Consider the following 26,399-nt stretch of genomic DNA (forward strand, 5'->3'; position numbering starts at 1 on the left):
TCCAATAGTTCAGGAATTAGTGGCAAAGGGTAACGGTTTTTAACTGTGACTTGGTTCAATGCGCGATAATCGATGCAAGTCCTAAGGTCTCCTTCCTTCTTAGGCACGAAGAATAAGGGTGGGGCTGCCGGGGACTTGGATGGGCGGATAAAGCCGTTAGCCAGTTACTGGTCCAGATACTTTTTTAGATGCAGATTTTCAGGTTCCGTGAGTGCATAGATTCGCCAGCATGGAATCTGTGTGCCAGGTATGAGGTCGATCTGACAGTCGTACGATCTATGGGGAGGAAGAGTGTTAGCTTGATCCTTCTGGAAAACATCCTGATAGTCTTGGTATTCCGGAGGTAGTGGGTTAGTCAGGCTCATGATTGTTGTCACTTCCTTTACCAAAGGTTCCTTTGCTTGATAACAGGTACGAGCACATTCGACTGAGAAGGTCAGCCTCTTAGCACGCCAGTCGATGCAAGGATTGTGTGATTCTAGCCATGGCATGCTCAGAATTATTTGAAATTGTGGAGCCTTGATTAGATCGAACACGATGGCTTCCCGATGTCTGTCTTGGCACAAAAGTGTCATCTCTGTCGTTGAGTGCGTTACTGGACCCGAAGCGATCTCAGTTCCGTCGAAAGTGGTGACTAAATCAGTTGTTGCCTTTTCGCACAGAGGAAGATTCTTCCTTGTAGCCAATTCTTGATCCATATAATTTCCAATGGCTCCGCAATCGATATATGCTCTGACTGCATGCATTCGGGAAGGCTATTGGTGACTTATGAGGATCATTGGCAAGGCTAGGTGCGAGGTCTGGGAGCCCTTCTTTTCGCTGGACAAGCGGACCTCTATGCTTGTCGGGCGAGATAGTTTTCCGAATCCGGCTCTGCTTCAACTTTGCCGGCAACCCAGACTACTTTCTTGGGTGGTTTTACGGGGCAGTCTCGGAGGAAATGGCTGGCCGAGCCGCAATACAAACATAGCTGTTGTTGTGTTCTATCTATTTCAGTCTTGGATAACGGCCCTCGCACTCCTCCAATTTGCATGGGCTCGGCCAAGTCAGTGGTTTTGGATGCATTTTCCTTTGGGCGCACAAATACCCGAGTGTCCATTCTAGCTCGATCTGCCTTACGATTCTGTAGCCTATGATCAAGCTGAACCACCAAATCTATGTATTCCGCACAATCACTGGGAGGGTTGACCACTTGAGCTAAAACATCCTTTAACTCCCCTCTCAAACCACGGTAAAACAGAGTTGTTGTTTTGTCGTCTGGCCAATCGGTTTCCACTATCAGTTTATTAAAGGTTGCGATGTACGTCAACAGATCTCGGTTGCCTTGGCGCAGAGACAAGAGTTCATTATCCAATGCCTGATCCTGAGATTGGCGAGCAAGCAACATCTCCATGTCCAATTGGAACCTCTGGAAGTCACGCAAGATGGGATCGTCCCGATTGACTAGAGGTACCGACCAGTCCGCAGCACTGCCACCGAGATACAACAACACAAAGGCTACCTTAGATTGGTCGTTTGGAAAAGCTCCTGGCCTACATAGGAAATGTAGACGGACTAATTTATAAAAACCGCATACCTTTTTGGGTCTCCTGCAAAGCGTTCTGGAGGTGCCAAAGGTACGGCTGCAGGAAGGAATACTCGAACTGGATTGCTTGGTGTAGTCGGAACCGTTGACCCCAATCCTGGTAACAGTGTTTGCCCCGCCTGGGATTGAAGCAATTGTCTAGTGAGCTCATCGGTACGATCCTTGGCCACGATCAGTTCTCTCCTTAAAGCATTGGTTTCCTGCCGGGCCGAATGTACCTCGGCCCTGAGTTCCCCCAAAACCTGGGCTATGTGGTCTGTCTCAGAGGTTTCCATGACGCCCAGGTAGAGAATTTGTAGAAGGCTTTGCGTTCTGTCACGCTCACCTGGTCTCCACGGGGGCGTAGCGCGTAGCCGTACGAATGATGTCTGCACTGGCATAGCTCTGGTTGTATGATGATGTCCTCTCCCTTGTTACCACCCCAGGAGGCGTTTGTCTGCAATATTGAAACAAGATATTAGCTATTGAGTGGGGCTGGATAGGCCCCACCTCCTTCAACCTCCTGATGCCCGCCTCCCCTTCTGTCTCACCTTGGAGGTTTGTGAGGTTGGCTCTACGTCCTGCTTGACTTTCAGCAGGGGCGCAGTAACACAGTCTTTCCCCGGACCCAGTTACTTCACTGGTCCAGTGTGGCTGTTGCAGAGTCTGGAATATCTGGATTAAGCAGGTAAGTCTCTATGCCAATGGATGCTTGGTATAGGTGCTCAAAGTCTTTATTTTCCAAGGTTTACACGTGTTTTGTCTTTCTTTCAGGCGCGGTCTCGTGCGGAGGTTGGATGAAGAATTGGCTCTTCCTAGGATGCTGAGCAGGTTCCTTCCAGGTGAGTATTAGCGCTGGTGAGTGGCGCTGAATAACTGTACAAATGTTCGTTTTCGTGCGCGACTAACCTGCTGTTTCTGTTCCCTGTGTGCAGGCGTGGCGTAGCTCCAGGATGGCAAATGGAAGAACCGCTCCAACGTATTCCGGAGGAATGCAGACCCACGGGTGTGTATTGGAGGCCTGCGCGGATGACCTCTTCCCAACCAGGATGGCGATCCGAAGATCAGCTGAAGGCGTGACCGATGGATGTGAACTGCAGGTAAGGCCTTCGTTGCTGTAATGACTCCTGTTCTTCTCTCTTTCTTCTTTCAGGTACCGAAGGATGGAAATCTCAGAACGGGCGTGGCTGTAGAAGTTCGAGGACAGAGCAGACACGGTGACTGTTACTCTGTAGGAGTGCAGAATAACGCGCAGCTTGTTCTGCCTGCAGGGTGTGGCTTAAATAGCCTTGCAAGTAGTTCCAGACAAGTAGTCCCTTTACCACACCCTGCCTTTCAGGTAAAGTAGTCCCTCAGCCACACCCTGGGTATAGAAAGGCTCAGTCTCACTAGGCTGAGTAAGTAGTCCCATACGGTTCAACCCATCCAATGAGCCTGGCGCCAACGGCGCCAGGACTGAGTCCAGGAGATCCTGGGACACTCCTTTGGGGCTTGATAAGCCCTATTGGGTGTCAGAGAATGGGGTGGGCCCATCAGTTCCAGGGGTTTTAGAGCACGCACCATGACACCAACTTCGTTTTGAACTCTTGGCAAAGACTTAACCGCAAACTACTTTAAACTGTGTGATCCTCTGCAAAGACTCTGAACCATTAACATTGGCCCAAACCTATTGACTTGAATCCTAGTTGTAGTAGCCTTTTCTAGATTGCCCTGTCTATAACCTGTTGGTGCTATTAATTTTAAATAACCTTATTTTTTCTCCTTTTTAAATTGCCATTTTGCTCACACTTCATTTTGTGCTTAACTTGTCCAGAATTGATTGGGTGCTATCGTAGTATATTAAGATTATGACTTTCTGCTGCTTTATGATAGTGAACTGTTTTATAAATGATGGTGTAAATAATTATATATTCTTTTACTCAGAAACCTTGAATCAGTGTTTGTTTGAACCATAGTGATTGTTGTCCTTTGTGTCATCTCTTGTACTGCTCACTTTACTCTTGAGATAAGTCTTGCTGCTCAGCCATCGCTACCACTTTACTGCGCAGTACAGGTTTCCCCCAAAGGTGAAATTGTACTTACACTTGTAGTCTTAATTGTGTGTAGTGGTGCCAAAGGGTACTGCACATAATGATGTATTCGCGTGTCAGGTTGTTCTCCGTAAGCAAAGGAGATTGTAAATAGCTGTCTGCCCTGTGCGTTTAATCATTAGGTTAAGGTATTTGCAGCAATGTATTTTCTTTCTTCCCGCTCCGTTTATTTTGGGAATGTAACAGACCTAGGAAAGTGCCATCCGATCTCCCCGATGTATATGTCAACTGACGTTTGAGCGAAAGCAGTTCTCGTTACGCTCTTTTCATTATTTGAGTCCCTGCACGTGCAACGTTGAAAGCTCTTTGTTTCTGGGTGTGCGGTTGGCTCCATTTCGGAATCTGCCTTAGATACTATTCCCTGACGAGGTGGGCGGCGCAGTAATTACAGTCACTCGGGAATCGAAAAGAACTCTCATAAGAGCTTTGACTCGAGATAATTTAATTGTTTGTGTTTTACTTTTTTTCTCTTCGCGGGTTGCGCAGCAACTCCATTTTTTAATACCGTGGAGACAGGAGCGCAGTTTTGGACTGATTAGGTCGCAGGCTATGAGGAAAGAGTATATTGTTTTCTTTTATCTAAATTGTAAGCAAGTATATCTTTACTCAAGCAAGGCTGCTGAACATTGTAAAGTCTAAGCAACAGTTTGTGGGCAGTTAAGTACTTATATCAAAAACATTGGCCAAACAAGGGAAGCAATCGATTAAATGAGATGTAAATAAATGTTATGTATGAATTAGAAAACGGAAGTCACAGTAAAACCCAGAGCAGCAACTCAGGTGCAAGAAAGAAAACAAAACCTTCGTCTGGGCACTAAGCAGAGGAGATATAGGTATATATTCTTTGGGATATCAGTCAAAAGCATAGCAGGTTAGGAGTGATATGTTGTTAAAAGCTGTTCCTTTTTCTTTTCTTTCCTGCTGCAGATATCCTGTGGGTGCTGAAGGAATCTGTTACTTTATTATTTTATCCACTTTCTCCTTTCCCCCGGGGGTGTTGTGTGCTCAACTGTACTTTGAGTAACCACTCAAAGTGCTCCACGCCTTTGAGGGTCTGTCGGGATTCAGCAGCTCCTGCAGGTCCTACAATCAAGACTCAGCCTTGACAATGTGGAGCAGGCCCAAGAATGGTGTGTTTCCGCACTGCCAAACAAAGGCCCATGAAATGTCATCAGTGAATCTAACCTGCCAAAAATAGACCTAGTTAACACACAGTCCTCAATTTCTGAGTGGTCTCACTGTGAAATGATAAAGCCAAAAGTCCACTGCTATTGATAGCCTTTTAAGCTAAATGTGTCCCATTGTTGTGAGCTTAATAAATAGGAAAACAATTACTTTTTTCGCATGTTGTAGAAATGCATATTTAATCTTAAAACATCTCCATTTGCCCCAATAGGCTCAATCCTAAGTACCTAAGATAGATTAGAGCACTCAGTATATCGGCATGTAGTTTATAGATCCCATGTTCCAAGTAAACCTGCAAAGTGTAACCATTTTGCAATAAAAATATAGTTAAGAACAGGAATTTACCAAAGCAATGGGATCCTCCACAGGTTGTTGGTCCTGGCAGAAAACAGAAAAGCAGCAAATGTTAGAATCATGTGTACTTTAAATATGGACACACGATTTTCAAATTATTTGACCAGACTCAAAGAACACCCTCCTCTCACTGCTCAAAACAAAATGCTTTGCTCATCATCTTGGAAATAACAACATTTGTAATACGAGTTCGCAGAGAAACCACCAAACACTGCTTGTACTGTTTGAGACTCCCACGTTAATGCCACCAACCATAGTTGCTTCAAAGCAGTACCGTAATCGTCATCATGATCAACTCTCATATTGAGTGTCTAAAATGTTAATTAAGATACTTTATTTTTTAATTTATTTATTGATATACGGTTTTTAAGAAAAAAAAACCTTTTTTATCATTTACAGCATTTACATCCAGTATCCTCAAGGGCTAACTCCCTCCACTCTGGATGCAAGACATTTTCAGATATCCATTAAGCAGTCAATTAAATGAAAGGTTTGCAATTCACGCAAAAGATTCCTTTAAAACGTGTATAAGGACAATTGTTATTGAAGTCTCTCCCCTTGTGACAACATTTTCCACCACTCGTCTGCAGAAAACGACAGTAGCTCTGTAATGAATTTTCCAAGCCATTTAGTCCTTATTTCTGTGAGTCCTGGACAAAAGAGAACCAAGTGTTGTAGAGTTTCCTTCAGTCCGAAATGAGGACACAATCTGCAAGTTAGCTCCTCATCGACCCCAGTAAATCTGGCGTTCAACACCTCTCGAGTCGGATAGAGATTAACAGGGTAATTCATAGAATTCGGCGCACAAGTGGCGCCTGCGGCTGGCGCACAGTGCGCGTGCGGCAGTCTGCGCCAGCCGTGTGTAAAGACTGGAGTGGGGTGTCTGTACTTCTGCTCCCTATATGGTAGAGGAGAGGCACAGAGGACCCCAGCCAAGATTCTCTATTACGGTAGCAATGGACGAGCAATCAAGGCCTAGCTTCTCAGGAGGTGATGCAGGCTGGTTCTTAAGTACAGTGTACCCCAAGCCCCCACAAAGGAATGTCCACACACTGTATTACTGAAAACACCGCCTTTATATAATTAATATTCAAAGGTATGTACACTATCACAATAACTCACTTTGTTCTCAGGAATCAAATAATGGCAAATATATACAATTCTAAAGTGGTACCACCAATATTATCAGATCTCATTAAAGTGCATCAACTATACTGTTAGAATGTCACACAGATCAATAACAAGGAAACCAGCAATAGAGATAGGAAGGAAAGTAAGATCGTTGACACAATTTGGCAGAATACTGGCCCCGTTACCTAGACACAGTTCTGTGTGGAGATCCCCCCACCTGGGCAACCTGGAAAATAAAGATATAGCACAAGCCCAGTCCATATATTGATCAATAGTGTTATTTTCTCCTATAATGTTTTTACCCCCCCCCAATGTACCTGGTGGAGCAGAGTTCTTCGAAGGAGCGTCGAGGGATCCTTCTTGAGTGGTTCCCTTTAAAGCAGGAGCCACGGATCGTCGAGAGGCATCGAAGAAGGTGAACATGGTGTCAACGGCATTGATGAGAAGTTCGAGGGTGCCGAGACCACGGCGTCGATCAAGGCGGTGCTCGTCGGCGACGTCCTGCGAGGATGAGGTGTGTGGGGCACCTCGCCGTTTGATAGTTCTGGACCGCAAAGAGTTTCGGAAGAACTGTGGCACAGCAAGGGCGTCGAGTCGTTGAAGTCTTTGTGGTCTTCAGGTGGTGGGAAACCCATTGGCGGATTCTCCTCGGCGCGGCGGCGCCCTTGACTTTCTGTGGCAGGATAAAGCGGTCGTCGGTGCGGACAAGGGAGTCCTTCGATTCAACAGTCTTAGGCAAAGGAGCGGAAGGCTCTGATCATTGGCGGCACGGCGTCAAGCAGTCCCCTCTTCTAGGGCAACATGGCTTCGACGGGCCTCCAGCGGTTACGGCGATACTCCGAACCCTGGGTGACGGCAGTGGACTGCGACAGCAGCGATGTCCGGTTGCTTCACTTCGTTCTCCTTGGCGGTCCCGTCTCGGGTCGGCAGCCTTTCGAGGGTCTGACTTCCAGGGAGCTTCGGCGAAGGTTAGCGGTGCTCGATGGTCCCTCGGAGCACGGGAAGAGGGAGCCTTACTAAGTCCTCTCTCGGATCAGTCTTCGACGAACTCGGCAGCTTTCAGATCAGGTCGAAGCAAATGCAACAGCAAGTCTTCTTCTTCCAGGTGGGCGTCGAGGATCAGCAGTTCCAGTTACTCTTCAAGTGTAGACACAGCTTCTGAACAATTTCCAGCGGTGAGAGGTCCCCAGATATACTATTCTGTCTCTCATCCAAACTGCTGGGTCACACTCAGCAGCCAATCATACAGAAGGGCATTCATGCAGTCAATCAGCCAATCAGGCACACAGTGCATTCAGGCCGTCCTCCTCCCTCTCAGACCCTCACAACAAGGAATGTGGATTGGGACAAGTACCCAGCCATTCAACATTACACACTGCATTCAGGCCAGTTTCGGACAGGGCTGTCTCAGTCTTTGTCTCTCATACCAGAAACCAGACAGCCACAACAAGAAGTGTATATTGGTCACACACTCCATTCACCCAGGTCCCACCGAAAGGGTGTACCCACAACATACAGTCACTGGGAAGGCTCCAGGCAGTCTGGACTGGACTTCACAACAACACCACATATGGAACTTCCACCCAACAGCCAGTCAGGGGGAAAGGGCAGAGTCAGGGCTTCCCAGGACTTTGGGAAAACAAGGTAACAGGCAATAGAAAGCAAGAGGCCACATGGGCCATCTTGTTTTCTATCAGGAATCAACTGATTCCAATGGCAGGGCCTGGGTATCCCAAAATGGAGGATACTCACAGCACCTGTCAATTTCAGCATGGAGCTGCCACCAGCCCATACCCTGCTCTGTGGGCCACCCACAGGTGCCCAAAAACATACACTATGGGCACAAGGTTGTACCCCCACCCATGGGTGCTATAAGGGTATCCCATGGGTCTGTACACCAAACCAAAAACAGGAAGAGCTGCACTGCCAGGAGTCCCACATTGCCTCCTGGGCAGAAAACAATACAGATCACAATGAAAAAGGACTACAGGACAAGGACAGGGAGGCCCTGTCCCTCCAATGCATTTCCAGCATCACACCGCATGCGCCAAAACCCATTTTAGCGCACAGCATATTCATGGATTTTAACATCCATTACCAGCAGTGGCGCAGAGTGGCGCAGCGACCCTGCAGCAGCAGTAGTTACGCCCCCAACCCCGCCACACGCGCCAAAAACCTCGCACAAATCCAGTACATGGCGCAAAGGCCAGTGTACCAGCAAACAGCCCCCCAACCACGAAATCGCGTGTAAAACACCAAGCGCACCCTCGGAATACACGTACTCTGCTCCCGGTAGCGAAATCGGATGCAAAACTCCCAGAGCACCCCCGGAATAAACATACCCCGCTCGCGCTAGCAAAATTGCGTGTAAAACTTCCTGTGCACCCCTGGAATACACATACCCCGCTTGCGCTAGCAAAATCGTGTGTAAAACTCCCTGGGCACCCCCGGAATACACACAATTTTGCTAGCGCAAGGGGGGTACGTGTATTCCGGGGGTGTGCGGGGAGTTTTACACCGACTCATGTCCCCCACCCAACACGGCATCACAATCCAGACCCATTGCCCTTATAGCCACCCAAATCCACCCCATGCCACCCCAGACCAAACACCCAACCAAACATTCCATCCTCTCCACATTGAAATCCCAATGTCATGAGAGATCCCAAATAACCAGTATGCCCATGAATATATGTCCATCAGACACACACAATGGCGACACATGAATGAGAAAACCCACATTGTGACATGCACGAAACCAATGAGAGAAGACCACACAAATGAGGTAAAAAATAAAAATGTATTATGTACAAAATAGAATGAATGAAAGAAAATCACACGAGAAAAATTTTAATAAATAAAAGTCTGGATGTCCGAAATAAAGGGAAAAAAATGAATGCTGAAATCAATACGTCCATAAAACAAAATACAAAGTTAAAAAAATAAGCAAACCATTCCTCCATGGTAAAAAATAAGCGGTGAAATCAGGTCCATAACTATATACTAATGAAAAATCAAGGGTCCATGAGCCCAACAATCCAAAGGAAACCTAACAAAAAACCTACCTAACAAACAACTATTTACAAAAATGCGGGGCATAGTCCATAGGCCCCCAAAGAAAAATAAGAAGTAAAGGAAACTTACACCTACATAACTATTTACAAACGCGGCGGGCCTGTCCCACGGCTCATTTCGTGATGTTGCGGACCAGGGCATCATCGAACTCCACGTCGATGTTCCAGAGGCGGGCCTGTTCCATGGCCTTGAGGTCTTGCAGGGATGCAGCCATGGAATCCCTCAACTCCCTGCAAGTTTCCTCGAGGCCCTCTGTCTGCCTCAAAGCCGGCCCAACCGCTGCCACATGGAAGACACTCCCAGTCCGGGGTCCTCCTGCCCCTCGGCAGATGCCTGCCTCTGGGGTGTAGATGGCCCGAGCCATGATGCCTCCCACGCTGAGCCTGCTGCTGCCTCCAGCGCAACTGCCTCTGCCACCGCAACGGTATCCGGGGATGATGCAATCCCCTGCTGCCGTCGCGCACGTGCCCTGCCAAATGATGCCGGCACATCCTCCATCTGCTGTGGTCCAGTTGGTGGAGTTGCCACCCCTGCTGGACCTCCAATTCCCAACTGTGGCAGGCATGGGCTCTCCATCAGGCTGGCTGCATTGGTTGGGGCAAATCCACAGGGGGCCCTGTTGGCATCTGGGCCAGAACACGGCACAGAGAACGACTGGCGTATTGTGCGAACAGAGGAGGAGAGGGCCGTAATACCGTCTGACACATGGAGGAAACCCCCGACCATGGTCCCTCCCAACTGGGCCACGTTGGCACACAGCTCTTCATGATGACGTGCGTGGTCCCCCCAGGAAGCACGCACATCATCATGAATGTCACGTGTGTGCAACGCAACACCAATCAGGACGGACTCAATCCGGTCACAGGTCCCCTCGTCCACAGGTAGAGGAGTGCCAGATGACGTAGACCTCCCCCCTACCTGCAGACGGGCCAGGGACGGGGCATCCCTGCTGGTGCATGGTGATGCAATCACAGTGTCAAGGGCAGAGACATGCGCAGGCACCTCCGCGGCGACCTGTGCTGCCTCCTGCCCCTGTTACCACCCCCACCAGGCCCCATGTACGGCTCTGTAGCGGCCTCCTCCTCCTCTATACACACCACCAACCTGGATGGCTCCGCACCATCTTCCGCCGTTGCAAGCCCCTGTGGGGGCTCATCAGCCCCTTCCACTGCAGCCATAGTGGCAGACGCAGCACCAGTCCCCTCGCTCCCGGATGATGGAATTTCCTGGGAGGGTGACTGGGCCTTGCATCGCCAGCCGGTGGAGGCATTCCTGCTGCTTTCCTCCACAGCGCTGTATCCGCCCTCTTCTTCACTCGCTGCTGTGTAAAGGGAGACATTGAACACAAGCATCAGAGTACTGAACAATAGTCCCCTAGACACAAAGCAATAGCACATGAGTGGCACTGTCAAACGTATCTTCCATCATGTCCCTCCACAACAAATGGGTCAGTGCAGGCAACACACATGCAGGAACAGGCATGGCACATGCAACATACATTGGCATCCATGTCCAAGGCACCGTAGTTGCATCCAATGTTGGGCTGATACTCACATGCATCATGGGACATGCTGGTCACATGCACACACATCACCAAAGGGTCATGCATCTGGCCGGGTATACCCCCAGACACAGTGGATACAAGGATGACTAGGCTGTATCAGTGAATCAACACATCGTCACGGACATGTGTCATGCATCCATGGCGCACACAGTACTCAGACACACGGACATGTAAATCATGCATGTCCATGACAGCAGCACACATCTCTCACACCACAAACATGTCAAAGTACAGACACAGGCATGCATACATGTGTGCGTTCTGCATGCTGCTCTGCATGATGCATTGCAACACATTCACCATCCATGTGGGTCACGCCTGACTGGACTCACATGCAGCACCATCATTTCCCTGCACACACACACATCCAAACCAGACCCATGTCACACATGCAGCCAAGTAGCTAACTACCAGTACACTGCAACATGCCCTTTTTTAACCGTCAATGCAAGGCCACTTACCGCTCGACTCCAGACGGGCCTGCATCCTGAGGATCTGGTGGTGAAGCACTCAGCAAATGCGCTCCTGGACCATCATCTGCTGGGTGGTAAACTGGTCCCGGCGCTCCACTGCATCCGCTGCATCCAAGAGGTGCCGGACCTTCTTGAGGGTCCTGGACTTGTAGTCCTCCCAGCGCTTCTGGATGTGTTTGATGTTGCGGGGTGCCACCCCCTCCGCGTTGATGGCACCCACTATTTCCTTCCATATCCTCTTCCGTCCTTCCTTGTTGGCGCGCGATGGTGTGAAGAGGGCATCATAATGCCCAAGAACTTGCTCCACTAGGATACCAACTTCCTTTTCACTGAAGCTGGTAGCCCTCTGCCTCTCTGCTGGGAGGTTGCCGCTGGTGCCGGAAGGTGTTGTGTCAGACATGGCAACCCCCGAGGCAGGTGTGGATAGGCAACTGGGTCCTGGGGCTGGGCTGTGAAGTGATGGAACTTCAGTCGGGAGTCTTCTGTTCCAGCAGGGGTGGTCACAGCAACTGGACCCCTGCAGATGGCAGATGTGCAGGCACCAAATGGCAGGGCACGGTGACAGCAGGCAGGCAGGCAGCAGCAGATGGCTCGTGGGAGGCTGCTGGGGCTCTGGGGGCAGTAATTCAGTCTTCTGGGCAGGAGCGTGGTCTTCCGTGTGTTGTCGCATGGCCAGCTTGAAATGGAGTGATTTGGCATGTGAAAAACTGCATGTTTGTGTGAATTCTGAGGAAAGGCCCTTAGCGCGTAAGCACATAGGTGACATAATGTGCGCATCGGCATTTCCCTTGCCACGGGTTGAAGGTCCCACGTGGGTATCCATCGCTCTGTACGTGCTCTTTGTGGAAAGCGGTGCGTGTGTTTTCAAGACGTTGGGGTTCACACACGATTACTTCACAGCGGCTACAGTGCGTACTTCTTCTTTTGGCGTGGGTGTTGGCTACGCGTTCTTCTTCTACACGCAAGGCAGATGGTGAGTCGCACATGCTATTTTTCCTACTGCGGGTGTCCCTGTTAGTCGCGTACCCCTTTTTTGCGGGCATACTAGCATGCGTGTTGCTCACATATGCATTTTTTGTGTTCCTGGATGCCACAGCGTACTGCGTGTGTTTTTTTACACGCACGTGGGCTACAGGGGTCGCGTATCTCTTTTTCTTGCTTTTTTGGGATGCCTGAGCATTGCATGACATATAATTTTTCCTAGGGGGCCACAGAATGGGACATTCATCATAGCTGTATATACGCGTTTGTTGTTTGCGCACACTTTTGTAATGCGCAGGGACGCTACCGCCTGCCTTCGTGTGGCAGATGTGTTTAGGCCTGTGCGTGTCTTTGGCCGTGCGCGGGTTTCCCCTATTCGAATCCATGAATACGTGTGGTCCGCATGCCTGTGGGTGTTCTGTGTACTCCCCAGCAGTACTTCACCAGTTACACCCTTATTTTCACACGTTGTTCCCCATGCCGCGCGTTCTGCCCCGTGTTCTGCCCCCTTTTTGGCATGTGCGCTAACGTTGTGCAATTTAGCTGCGCGCCTTGCGCACAGCGTTCTGGATGTTGCAATGACGTGTGCGCCCGTGTGCGCCACTCGCGGATTTCATGCACATCCTAAGGAAAACACACGCAGGGCCTTCCTTGAATCGCACGCGTGTGCCTGCGCTTGCTTTTACACGCTTGCACCAGCTTGCGCCACTAATTTCGGCGCACCTTTGTTCCATGAATCAGCCCCTAGGTCTAAAGCGCATGAACTGAGCTTGATGATATGGGCTTGGGAACTTCACAAGGTATTTGGGTAGCACGTATAAGTGATAAGTTTCAAGTTGGCTGGCCCCATAGAGTGAAAAACCGGATCTTTCGTGTTGGGTCCAAATCAAATCCAGCGCCCAAAGTTTGCGTTTCACACTGGTAGGATTGGTAACCAGTGTGATTTCGGACACCCCAAGGTCCTCAAGGATTGTCGTGCAGATAAGCTTCCATTCACATAGCGTTCCGTCCAAACCTTCGGAAATAGCTTCTTGCACCAGCTTGAAGCTCAGGAGCGGTTTGGGGTCAATACATTTGCAATACAAGCTGAGTGATTTCCAGACCACCATGGCATACATGGAGTTCAAGCCTAACTCCATTCTTACAACTTGAATTGGAATACTTCCTGGTAGGTGCACATTTTTCTTCCAGAAAAGGCACTCCCAGAACAGCCAGGTTTTAGCTGTGAGAGCAAAGTACGCTTCTGCACCTTATGTAAGAATGGGGACCACCTTCTTGCGATAGAATGACAATAGTGGGCAAATTTACAGTATCTGTTAGAGATAATCCTCGCCTGGGCCGCTAAGGTCTTAACCTTGCTTTGCAAGATAACATTTTGTGGCAGTTGGGATTTAACCCTGTTATTTTTTAACATTGCTGGGATCAAACCCTGTTATTACTAGTTTGAGTATTAAAAAGACTGGGAACTAGAGTGAACGCCTGACCTTTTCTTTTTTACTTAATGTTTGTAGTTTGCTTTGCATTATTGTCCAGGTCTGCTTGCATAGCTGTTATGAAGCCTTTCATAAACAGAATTCTAGAGTGTAGCATCGCTAACACTATGGTGTTGTCCTTTGGTTGCTCACTAAGGCTTTCATGCAGTTTCATGAAGGGGACCAACGTGAGTGTTGGCGCTGCCTTCATGTTCACGTCAGTTTTCTGGGAGGGCCAGTGATTGATGCTTTCTGTTGAAGAGCTCTTTCCTACATTTTGACGTAGACTTATGTAGATTAATGGGGACTTCAGCCTCGCAGGATTCCCACTAACCATTTCCCAAAGTTGAAGGCAACCTATGTCTTTTGTTGGGCACTTTGTAGGTAGCACCCTGGGGTAGAGCGTCATGGTGGGTGGTGTTGGTAAAGGAAGTGCACAGACTAGTAGCCTCTGGATCAAGTTTTTCCCGATTTAAACTTGGTGGGTTTTCGAGCCATAGAAGAAGTCAACCACTGGGAGTTGACCGTATCCAGTTTAGCAGCTTTGACTGCTTTCTGCAATGGATCATGGTTGTTAGTGGTCCTTATTTTCGTAGGCTGCTGGTCAAAGACTTGGGTTGAGGCTCCATATTCAAGGCTTTCAAAACTTTCAAGCAGTACATGATCTACCACCTCATCCCTCTCTTCTGTGTCAACAGTGGGATGAGACGTTGCATTGGGGCTATAAGGTGTGCTACTGGTGTTTATGTCTCTGGTTGGTTCTGATAAAACATTTTTGGTTGGATAGCAAGGAGCTAGGGGATAGCCCGGTAGGCTGCCAGGTGGGTTTTTGCACAAAGATGGACGGCTTGGAAGAACCAAGATCTGTAGTGTCGCTTGCTTTATTTATTGAGCTTGTTGACGGAGGGAAGTCACAAGTTGATTTACTGCAGTTCCCTCTCAGGTGGTCAGTGTCCGAGACAGGTTACAGTAGTAACAAATGGCCAACGGGGAAAGAGTCCGAGTTAAGGGGTTTACCCTTATTTTCCAGTTTCCTTTGAGTAAATGAGGGTAAAGTGAGCTCGTTATAGCAAAGTTTACGAGCAGACTGTGTCACGACGTTATCCCAGTTCCCGCCTCAGTGGGAGCTGACGGGATAGTCAGATGGCAGCTAGGTGACAGTCACCAGTGCTGCAGACTGAGAGGGGCGATGGGGAGACCAGGGAAGGGGGAGGATGGAGAAGTCCTGGGGGATCCAGGAACAAGGGGTCTCGAGTGGGAATCAGTGCAAGTGCCGGGAGATGATTTGGAGCAGGTGCTTTCCTCATTCAGGCTTTCACAATCCTTATGCAGCAGGAGACCGCCCTTCCTGCCGACAGAGGAGTCAATTAAGATCGCTGTACTCGCGGTAATGTCAACCTCTATGTTGAAAGGGTGGGGGTTGAGCAGGACACAAGGAAGCAGTGGGACGATCACTAGAGTTCCTGACAGGGAGAAAGCACGCGCGGTAGCCTCAGTGATTCGACTGGCTCCCCCGGGTCAATGTACATCCCCACAGGCAAAGTCCATGGCAGTCAGAGATGTCAGTGCGGTCGGGCCTCCAAACTGCCACAGACTGCAGGCAGCTCAAACTCAACTAAAAAACTCAGCAAACGCTCTGTGTTGCGGCAGTGGTCTTATAGGGTAGCTCCTCCTCTCCATGATGTGTACTGTAGAAAGACTACTACAGACTGCAGGCAGCTCAAACACAACGAAAAACTCTGTGAACGCTCTGCGTTGCGGTAGTGGTCTTATAGGGTAGCTACTCCTCTCCATGAGGTGTACAGTAGAAAGACTGCCACAGACTGCAGGCAGCTCAAACTCAACGAAAGTCTCTGAACGCTCTGTGTTGCGGCAGTGGTCTTATAGGGTAGCTCCTCCTCTCCTCGATGTGTACTGTAGAAAGACTGCTACAGACTGCAGGCAGCTCAACCTCAACAAAAAACTCTGTGAACGCTCCGCATTATGGTAGTGGTCTTATAGGGTAGTTCCTCCTCTCCTCGATGTGTACTGTAGAAAGACTGCCACAGACTGCAGGCAGCTCAAACTCAACGAAAGACTCTGAACGCTCTGTGTTGCGGCAGTGGTCTTATAGGGTAGCTCCTCCTCTCCTTGATGTGTACTGTAGAAAGACTGCCACAGACTGCAGGCAGCCCAAACTCAACGCAAAGGAAAGAGAAAGTCATAAAATATGTAACATGATGATTATGTGCTGCCTTGAAGCAGCTATGGTTGGTGGCATTAATTTGGGAGTCTCAAACTTCATAGGGATTACATACTCAATGTTTTTAGCAGCCAAAGAAGAACACATTACTTATCTCTGTAATATTCTTTGTGATGGATGTTCCCTCGAGGTCCCTCAGCGGCTTCTATCCCACTCTCGACCATGATGTATCATGATTTGGAGGAGGTGCTTTCCTCATTCAGGCTTTCGCAATCCTTATGCCGACAGAAGAGTCAATGAAGATGGCTGTACTCGCAGTAATCTCAACCTCTATGTTGAAAGGGCAGGGGTTGAGCGGGGGCTGAGTCAATGCGCACTGTGCATGCTATATATACTAGCATGAGCTAGTATATATAGCATGCACTGTGCGCATTGCCTCAGTTCAAGTCTTTCCCCTCTTATGCACAGCTGTCTCAAGGATCAAACAAGCACCCAGATGTTGGAAGGGGGGCAGGTTTAATTGATGGCAATTCACCCAAACAGAGGGGCAGGCTGGGAGGGCAATGAGGAATCCTTGGGAGAGACATCCATCCGAAAGAACATTACCTGGGGTAATGAATTTTTTCTTCTAATGGATTGTTTCCTACCACAGATTCCTCATCATTGATAGTCTCCCAAAGCAGTTCATAGATCTAAGAATGTACTATTGATTTACATTGTGAATAACAACTTTGCCAAATTTAGCTCCTGAACCGACATGGAATCAAGGCACTAATGCTTAGTAAAAGTGTGCAGCAAAAAACAAGTTGCAGCATTGCAACTATTCTGCACCGATACCCCTTGTTGAAGGGCTGAAGTTGTAGCCTCTCCTCTAGTAGAATGTGCTCCCTTTAACTATCAGGGATGTCCTTGCCAGCTAAATCGTAACACTCAGAGATACATAAAAGGATCCATCGGCATAAGGTTTGTTTTGTAACAGCCTGTCCCAACCTATGACCAGTATAGCCAAATAAAATGTGGTTGTCATGTCTGATCATAGTAAGCCTGCTAATAGAAAAGCTTAATGCTCTCTTGGGATCTAATCAATGCTGTCTGCCCTCATCCTTCGAAGGTTAAAAAGGTGGATAAAAGTATGGTAGAACAATTTTCTGTCTCAGGTGAAACTCTTGACACCAAGTTAGGAAGAAATAAAGGTTGAATCTTCAGATGTTGGCTTACAAGATAAATCCTGAAGCTCGCTCACTTACTCTGCAAGCCGATATCACGGCTACCAGAAGAACAGTCTTCAGGGTTAACATCCTAAGCAGACAAGAATGAAGAGGCTCAAATGGGGCTCGCACTAAGACATTAAGTACTAAATTAAGATCCCAAGCCGGAAATATGTAAGGTAACAGTGGGAAGATGTTTGTCAGTTCTTCAAGGAACTGGACAACAATGGGAACCTTAAAAAAGAGCCTTGTTCAGGTGAGTGCTTGAAAATCGAATGCGCAGCGAGATAGCCTTTTGTAGTAGACACATGTACTCCCTAATGGACCAGATGTGGTAAGAAAGACAACACAGAGGGAGTTTCAGAATTGAAAGGGTCAATATTTTTATCCCTGCACCATCTTCCGGAAAAGTCCCAATCCTTGTACCTCTCAGAAACCAGGAGTGAAGGCTCAAAGTCCTGATTTCCAGATGAAGAAGGCGGCCCCCCTCTTGCGAGAGTAGGTCCACCTTCTGGGGAAAACAAGATCTTATTCATTTACTGTTTTTCTTTAAAATAATTCATTGTTTTGTACACATCACTTTCATCCCTTGACATATCCATCATGAATTGTTTTCGGTCACGCTGGGAATAGAGATGGGAAATTCCTTTGTTAAATCTAGTTCTTGATGTTCAGTTGGTCTGGCCCTTAACTATTATGCAGAGGCAGAGCTGATTTGCTAAGATTAATCTCTAGAAGCTTGACTAGGCCAGGGGCACCAACTTCAGGTTTTCCCGGGGGTGCCGGCGCCTGATAAAAAAAAGTCCCATTTAAAGTATAGGGACTTTTACGCAGATGGCCTTTGCCGGGGGGTGCCTGAGCCCCGGAGCAACCGTGCACTCGGCGCCCTGGACTAGTCATTCTAAACTGCCTTTCATTATCCAAGCTTCAACAGGAAGGTCCTGTGCAAAAGAAGCTCCCATTTTCAGGCCAAATTTAGGAGATGCAGAGAAAATAGCGTGAAGAAGAAACCTTCTGTGAAATTAGATTTCATGGGACAAGGTATCCAGAGATTTTGGTGGGAGCGCAGCATTTGAAATTTAAAGGTAGAGACTGTATTCTGTAAGAAATCATTTCAAAAAGGATTTATAAATATTGATACTGTGTAGTAGTTAACTAGTTTAGGTATTTACTTAGGGATAGAAGAAGCTACAGTTTTTCCATTGGTGTTTGCTGCTCAGGAGAGTTTTAACTGTGAGAACTCCAGTGACTCCAAAGGTGAAGTTGTTTCTTTTTTGTGCACACATAAGATCTGAGGCACTAAATTGCTTGCAGCGCATGGTTCTGGGTGAGCAGTGTTTCCTAACTGTGTGTACCAGAAAAGAAGCAGTGTTTAAGAGACATTTATCATGTGAGCACTTCAGGGAACTTCAGATTGTTCAGGGACTTCAGATTGTTCATGTGCACGCTTCAAGGTAATCAGCGTCACCCGATCGCGATCTGCCTGAAGGGAAGCAGTGCCTATAAGACATTTGCTGAGAGCCTTGTTTTGTGTACGTGCATGGTAATCAGAGCCTTATTCTATTAAATGTAGTTGTGTCTGAAGGAGAGTAGCGTTCGAGCAGACAATTGCTCTATACACATGCGTTCTCCCGGAGAGTAGTGTTCTGTACTCCGCAACTGTAGCTTATGACTGAGTAAAGCTGCGTTGGAAATGACATTAAACGGTCTGTTTGGAAGTCAAAGCTGAAGACTGTATCAAGAGCTAACTCAAGGCCAATGAGTTAAATTGACCGCACTCTTATCAGGAAATATTAAAGAACAGCACACATTTTTTGATTTTGCAAAAGACTTTAGAGCAGTTCCTGTTTAAAGACATTTCATGCAAGATATAGTAAAATTTATTTTGGAAGTAAGTTACTTAGGTTAGTTCATCCAAGACTCAACAGAACATTTCATACAGATGTTTTAAGATAATTTTCAGGAACTCGGGAAGAAACAGTAACCTTAATGTACAGATCAAGACAAGATTCTAATCATTCTTCTCTGAAGATCTTTGGGTGAACTTTGCAAAGTAAGTAGAAGATCATCTCTTTCTATAAGATTGAATCACTTCCTCCCCACTTCTAGCGGTGGTCCACCTGTAGTGTTGTAACTTGGGGAAAAGGAGGAGGGTCAGGGTTAGAGAGCAAATATAACCTTATCTTCATGTTTTCTCGTCCTCTGCAGATTGTTACCTAGGCTGAGGACCAGAATCTGTGTATTTTTTATTTTCTCCACTTCCCCTTTCCCTCAGGGGTGTCTGGATTTCAGCTGTATATATTACCAATTGTTGACCCAACACTTTATGGGGTCTGTGGGGTACAGCAACTCCTGTGGACAAGGAAGCACAGAACAGACAAAATGTCTAAAAAGTCTGGGTGCTTAGTCTTGCCGACCTAATCCGGAGCGATCAGGATTGTGTATTTCCTGAACTTCCTTAACCTACACATGAGCAATGACAGTGACTGGAGGAAACACATATAGGAGTTGAAAATCCCAGTCCACCACGAGCTCGTCCCCCAGATCTCCTCTCTGAAAATGTTCCCTGGAGCAGAACAGGTTGCATTTACTGTTGATATTGGACGCAAGCAGATCCACCTGAGGGGTTCCCCAGAGGGTGAAGATCCCTAGAAGGACTTCTTGAGCTAACTCCCACTTGTGGGAGATTGTGCTCTGCCTGCTCAGAGCGTTCACTGCTGTGTTCTCCTCTCCGGCAAGATGAATGGTTGCTAGAGAGATAGAGAGATTCCTTCTTGCAGTTCCCAAAACCAGAGCTGCATTGCCTGCCTGCACAGTGGTAGCGGTAGTGGCCGTGCACCTCTTCTCTGGTTCAGGTAATGCATGGCCACTGTGTTGTCCTTTATTATCATGATGTTTTTCCCCCATACAGAAGGCAGACAGGTCATCAGTACTAGTCTCTAAAAGGTTGATGTGTAGTTTGGACTCTGATGAAGACTAACGACTGCTGATTGTCAGATAGTTCATGTGAGCCCCCCATTCTATGGGGGAGGCATCCTTAACTACTGTCACCTCCGGCTATGGTTGCCAGAAAGGTTCCCCTTTCATCACATTCTGCAGGCCCAACACATGAGGCCCAGCATGACCTTGATCGGGACATGAAGGTCTTTCATCCTGCCTGAAAATTGTGACCATTGGGAAATCAGGGCCCAGTGGAGGCACCACATGCTCAGGCTGTACTCTGGCACCAGGAAAATGCAGGATGCCATGATGCGGAGCAACCTCAGAAAATCGAAGACAGGTAGATGTTGGGCATTCTGAAACATTTCCACCATCTGCAAAATATGCTGAGCCCTCAAATCAGGAGGCAAAGTTTTACCCAAGGAAGAATCCAGGACTGCTCCAATAAGTTGAAGCTTTTGAGAAGGTGGCATGTGTCACTTCTTGAAAAAGAACGAGAAGCCCCTCTAGTGGAGGAAGTGGCATTTGCTGCTGAGAGGTTCCAGAGCCTATTCAGGAGAATGAGTTCTGATCAGCAAGTCGTCTAGGTAGGGGTAGATGTGAATCCCTCCCCACCATGGATTTGCTGCTACCACCGCCATCAACTTAGTGAAGACCCTCCGGCGGAGGTCAGCCCACAGTCAGTACCCCGAAACTGATAATGAGAACTGCTGATGGCAAATCTAAGATACTTCCTCTGCTTTGGATGTATAGGCACATGGAAGTAAGCATCCTGAAGATCGAGAGACACCATCCAATCCTGGAGCTGAAGGGCCTGGAAGATCTGCGAAAGAGTGACCATCTGGAATCCGTCCTTCCTGAGGGGCTTGTTCAAGCATCTCAGGAACAATATGGGTCGCAGTCCTTTGTCTTTCTTGAGAATCAAAAATAAGAGGGGTACCATCCCTGGTTTCTCTCTGCTACAGGTACCCTTACTATTGCAACTTTCTCCGGCAGGGAGAGTATCAGGTTCCCTGAAAGATTGTTTGCTCCGGGGACAATCTGGAGATCTTTTTAAGAATTGGAGGTAGCAACCATGGGCTACTGTTTGCAGTTCCCAAGCATCTAAAGTTATGCTTCACCATTCTCCTAAATGCTCTGTTATTCTGCCTCCCACCACTGTCCTGTGGACCAAGGACTTAAAGTGGTTTTTGGGCTGTGGCTGCAGCAGAGGGCAAAGGGATAGAGGCTGTCTGGGCTGTTTTACCTCCATGATCTTGGGAACCATTTGTCCCCTTGTTCTATCAACCAATTAATGGAATCAAAAGGAAAAACCCCTCCAACTTTGAGAGGCCGAAAGGCCTGTTGAGACTGACAAATTGCTGTACCTAGTGACTTAACAGCTGCCTTGGATGACTCTCATCAGGGCTCAGCTGTAAATGTGCTTAATTTAGTGCACAAGCCCTTGCGGGTCTATGGGGTTCAGCGGCCTTTGTGGATAGTTCAAGACAAAACTCACCATGACAGAACGAAAGGCCTCAGAACTCTCTCTCGAAGAGCATCACTAGGAAGAAAATGTTTTGTGTCCAAGAAAGGTAGACTTTCTTTCAAATTCCGAGCCGGATCGTGACACACCCACTCCTCTATCTGAATCCTGGTCAAACTCTCCTGAACTTCTTTAGACAGATCTTTAAACTCAAAAGTGCCTGCTGAAATAAAACGTTCCGAAGCACTCAGACGTTGCAAGCTTAGTTCTTGTTCGGAGTCGCTACTCTGAAACTGCCGAAACAAAGCATCTGCCTTACCATCTAATCTTCCTGGCTTGAAGGTAATTATAAATTCATAGTCGTCGAAGAAGAGAGACCATCCGCGCTGTCTTGGAGTTAAGATCTTGGCTGATTTAAGAAAGTGAAGATTCCGATGATCCGTCAGAATAGTAACTGTATGTCTTGCTCCCATCAGGTAATGTCGCCTCTCTTCAAAGGCAGACTTAATAGCTAGAAGTTCATGATCCATTATTGTATAATTTACCTCTGCTGGTGAACATTTCTTGGAGTAATGGGCAACTGGATGATATTGACTGGTTACTTCATGGGCCTCATTACAAGTCTTCCGGACCGGCAGATTACAGCCGTGCCTGTCGGTGCTTTTGCACATGGCAGGTCTGACCTGCCAAGCACATCGGCCCCTGTAGGCACAGTTGTCACGGAAGCACCAGCACCATTACAAACGGTGCCCGTGCTTCTGTGTACTCCATGGGAATGGGGGCTAACATTTTCCAGCGTCTGACATCGTGGCCCGCTGGGACTTGTAATGTCCCGGTGGCAGCGGGATATCAGGTGTCAGAAAAGGGTGTCACAGTCTGGCGACAACCCACCTGTAGCACCAGCGGCTTACCGCCAGACTTGTAATGAGGCTCCATGTCCCTGGGATAAGATTGCTCCTATTGCAAAATTGGAGGCATCAGTCGCTCCAAAAAAGGTTTAGATGGATTTGGATGAAGTAATATTGGCCCAGAAATAAATCGCTGCTTCAACAACTGAAAGGCTTCCGCTGCTTCTTGACTCCAAATGCATTTTACCCCCTTCTTGAGAAGCTTGGTAATCAGGGTAATAATGCAAGAATAACCTTCTATGAATCTTCCGTAGAAAATCGTATAGATGAAAAATCTCTGCACCTCCTTCACCTTAGTTGGTGAAAACCAATCCCTTACTGCTTGTACCTTCTTTGGATCCATCTCCAATTCTTTGGAAGAAATCACAAACCCAAGGATTCCGTGTGAAATTGGCTTTTCTTGAACTTAGTTTTCTAGTAGTTGCTGCAGAACTAAACTAACATGTGCTTTATAGTTCCAAATCTTGAGAACAAATCAAAATATCTTCTCTGTAAACTATGACAAAGATATCCCAAAACTCATGGAGCACTTCATTAATAAAAAACTGGAAAACAGCAAGGGCATTACAAAGTCAGAAGGACATTACAAAGTCAAAAGGGCATAACTTGGTACTCAAATTATCTGAACCAGGTCTTGAAAGCCATCTTCCACTTATCCGCTTCTCTTAATCTAACAAGATGATATGCCCCCCTACGATCTAAGTTAGAGACAATGTCCACCCCCTGAATCTGATCTAACATGACTGATATAAGGAGGAGTGAGTATTGGTTTTAATATCCTTATTTACAGCTCGATTATCAATGCAAGTTCTAAAGGTGCCATCCCGTTTAGAGACAAAAAACAACAGAAAAGCTGTTGGGGACTGCTAGTGTCTAATAAAACCCTTGGCAAGATTCTCGGCTAGGTATTATTTGAGGTAATCATTCTGCTTTTCAGTGAGAGCGTAGACCCTGCTACAGGGCAAAATTGCTCCCGACTCCAAATCTATTTTACAGTCGTTAGGTCTGTGAGGTGGAAGTTCTCCTGCTTCAATGTCATCAAAAGCATCCCAAATATCCTTGCAACATCATGGCACCTCCCTAAGCACTGCTCCAATAGAATGAACCAAAGCTCCCCCCTCAGCCAAACTCTTAGTAGCTGAATTACCCTAATCATTGAAAGTACTAAAAAATGGGTTCCCTACACCCCCTTTCTTACAAAAGTCTGACTACAACTCGACTACCCATCTGTTCCAGTCAATTCTGGGGTTGTGGAACATAAGACGGGGCATACCCAGGTTGATTTATAACAGTGGCATGTCAATAAACTCAACTGATATCACCTCCCCATGACTCTCTGACATAAAAAGTCAAGGGGACTGTCTCATGGGTAATGGGACCAGAAGTAAGCGAAGTACCATCCACTACTCTTACCTGCTCTACAAAATCCTTCTGCAGTAAAGAGATGCCTAAAGATTTAGCTACCCCAAACAATAGGTATCCGAAAGCACAGGATACTGCCGTCCCCAGCACACCACTTTACTGAACAAATCTGTTAGAATATATGTAAATACTAATACAGTTCACAAGACATATATATCATGTAATTAACCTTTTAACTGCCATGGGTTTCCCCCACAGTGCCAAGGCCTTTTTTGGTGATTACGGTATTTCACCAATCAAAGCCTTCTAACATTTTCTCCTTCATTAACCCCTTAAGTGCCAAGGACGAGCTATGGCACTGGGGAGGTAATCCCAAGGATGAGATACCTCGTCCTTGGCACTTAAGGGGTTAATTGCATGAAAGATCAGTTTATACTCGGTTTAATCAACAAAGTATACAATAATAGAAACGGAAGTAAAAAAGGGAGAGCTCTATGCGTTTCAAGATGAATCCCTTCTTCAGGAGCAACTAGTTCAAGCATATATATCAAAAACCAGTACACCTACTGCTAGTGAACCCCTGTGAATTGGTCCTCCTCAACAAGAGAAGACCACACAAACAAAGACTCCACTATCCACTCAAAAAGACAAATAAATCTCCACAGCAGGCGTGATTGTTAGAAGAATTAAAATCCACTCTTTTCTAGTCAATCTGCAAACAATGATTTGTTTATGACCTCCACACGGGGAGTAGAATAGAAGCTGGACCTGTGTACCAAATTCAACTTAAATAATTCACTTCACGTATCCTCTGTAAATGAATCATATAGGTTCAGTCAAATGTAAAGAGCAAGAGTGGCAGCAGCTCGTGCCAGAAACCAGCAACACCTTGTTTAACTACCCAGAGCCCATACAATTCCTGTAGCTCCTGAGTCAATTCCAACTGGACCAGTACCTTTCAAGGATGTCTCAAAGTATAATGATACATTTACTGTTATGTGCGGAACTGCTGCCTGTAAAGTGCTGGTGACCTATAGACTCTTGGCCACCGCATTCTTGGCATGCACGCAGACTTCACAAGTCTTAACAAAATTTAAAGGGCCTCATCAGTAGTTTGGCATTACTGCTACTCGGTCCCGCACTTTTAGTGCCGTATCACGAGTAGCGGTTGGGGGGCTATGACCCATTCCCCATTGGGTAATTTCACCTGCGGTAATAGCACCGAAAATGGGCAGTAAGTGGACATCTTTACCTCCAGCTTTTTGTTGGAGGTAAAACTCCAATTTACCACCCAACTCGAGATTGGGCCAGCTCTTAAATGCGGCAGTAATAGTGTTACTGTCGCATTTAAGGGCCCCCGCCCAACTTGTGATGAGGCTGAAAGTGTCCAATCACACGGGGCCTCATTACATGGATTGCGGTAAGGGATTAATGATACCGGTATGGGAATACCGGTATTGTTAAATAACCATGCAAATTACGACCTGGATAACCGCTATTAGCGGCACCGTTAAGAACGGTGCCGCTAATAGCGGCTAGTCCGTGGGCGCGCGACCCTTCAACCCGTAAATAGCGGCATGGCGGTAATAGCACACCATCACAAGCCATGCGGACATGCCAATAGCGGCATGGAATAGCCCCAAAAAAGCCCTTACCGGCATGGCGCAAATACCGGCATCGAGAACCACCCGTTAAGAGAAATGAGCAGTGTTCCCACCTGCCACAGGTGGACACAATCAGCACAGGTGGAGGCAATGGAGACTGGGGCAGCACAAAAGGAGCACAACACACCCCTTCCCACACCAAGATGGTTCCAATACTAGCAGCATTACATGGCCTGGAGGACATGATTGCATTGCAGCACCAACAACAACAGGCAGCACAGAGGAGATGCAGGAGGAGGAGGAGGGCGAGACAGGCACAGCAAGCCCCACCAGGGCACCTAGTAATACCACAGAGGCAGCCACCAATCCCCAGGATTCGAGCCACTCCATTCAACCTAACGCCTGAGCAGATACACACCCTGTACCGTCTGGACCGGGATACCATCACCAGCATCGTGGACATGATACATGACGACGTTGTGAGCCTAATAGACATCCGTACTGCCATCCCCCCTCTACTGAAGGTGGCAACTGTGCTCCACTTCCTGGCCACAGGCACCTACCAGCATACAGTAGGGCAGATGCATGGCATCTCACAACCAGTATTCTCACGCACGCTGACCCAGGTGCTCGATGCCCTCCTGAAGCACACAAGTGAACACATATCCCTGCCATGGACTGCCCAGGAGATCTCCAACACCAAAGTTGGCTTCTATTCACTGGCAGGCATCCCAAGTTGCATTGGGGCCATCAACTGTACCCATGTGGAATTGGTGGTCCCACATCACAATGAAGCAGTCTACCGAAACAGAAAGCAATTCTACTCCATCAATGTCCAAAT

At 47.5% G+C, this 26,399-nt stretch overlaps 1 protein-coding gene across 1 annotated transcript in view; it reads right to left on the reverse strand.

Annotated features, from left to right (window-relative positions):
* Positions 1-26,399, reverse strand: part of LOC138527211 (retinitis pigmentosa 1-like 1 protein) — an 823,506-nt gene that overhangs the window by 605,173 nt on the left and 191,934 nt on the right. The window contains exon 5 of the mRNA XM_069638329.1: positions 5,185-5,217. Coding sequence (XP_069494430.1) covers positions 5,185-5,217 — 33 coding nt within the window. The remainder of the gene's footprint in view (positions 1-5,184; positions 5,218-26,399) is intronic.

The sequence above is a fragment of the Ambystoma mexicanum genome, chromosome 14, assembly GCF_040938575.1.
Source record: "Ambystoma mexicanum isolate Mex_15411 chromosome 14, UKY_AmexF1_1, whole genome shotgun sequence".
In the NCBI taxonomy this organism is placed as follows: domain Eukaryota; kingdom Metazoa; phylum Chordata; class Amphibia; order Caudata; family Ambystomatidae; genus Ambystoma; species Ambystoma mexicanum.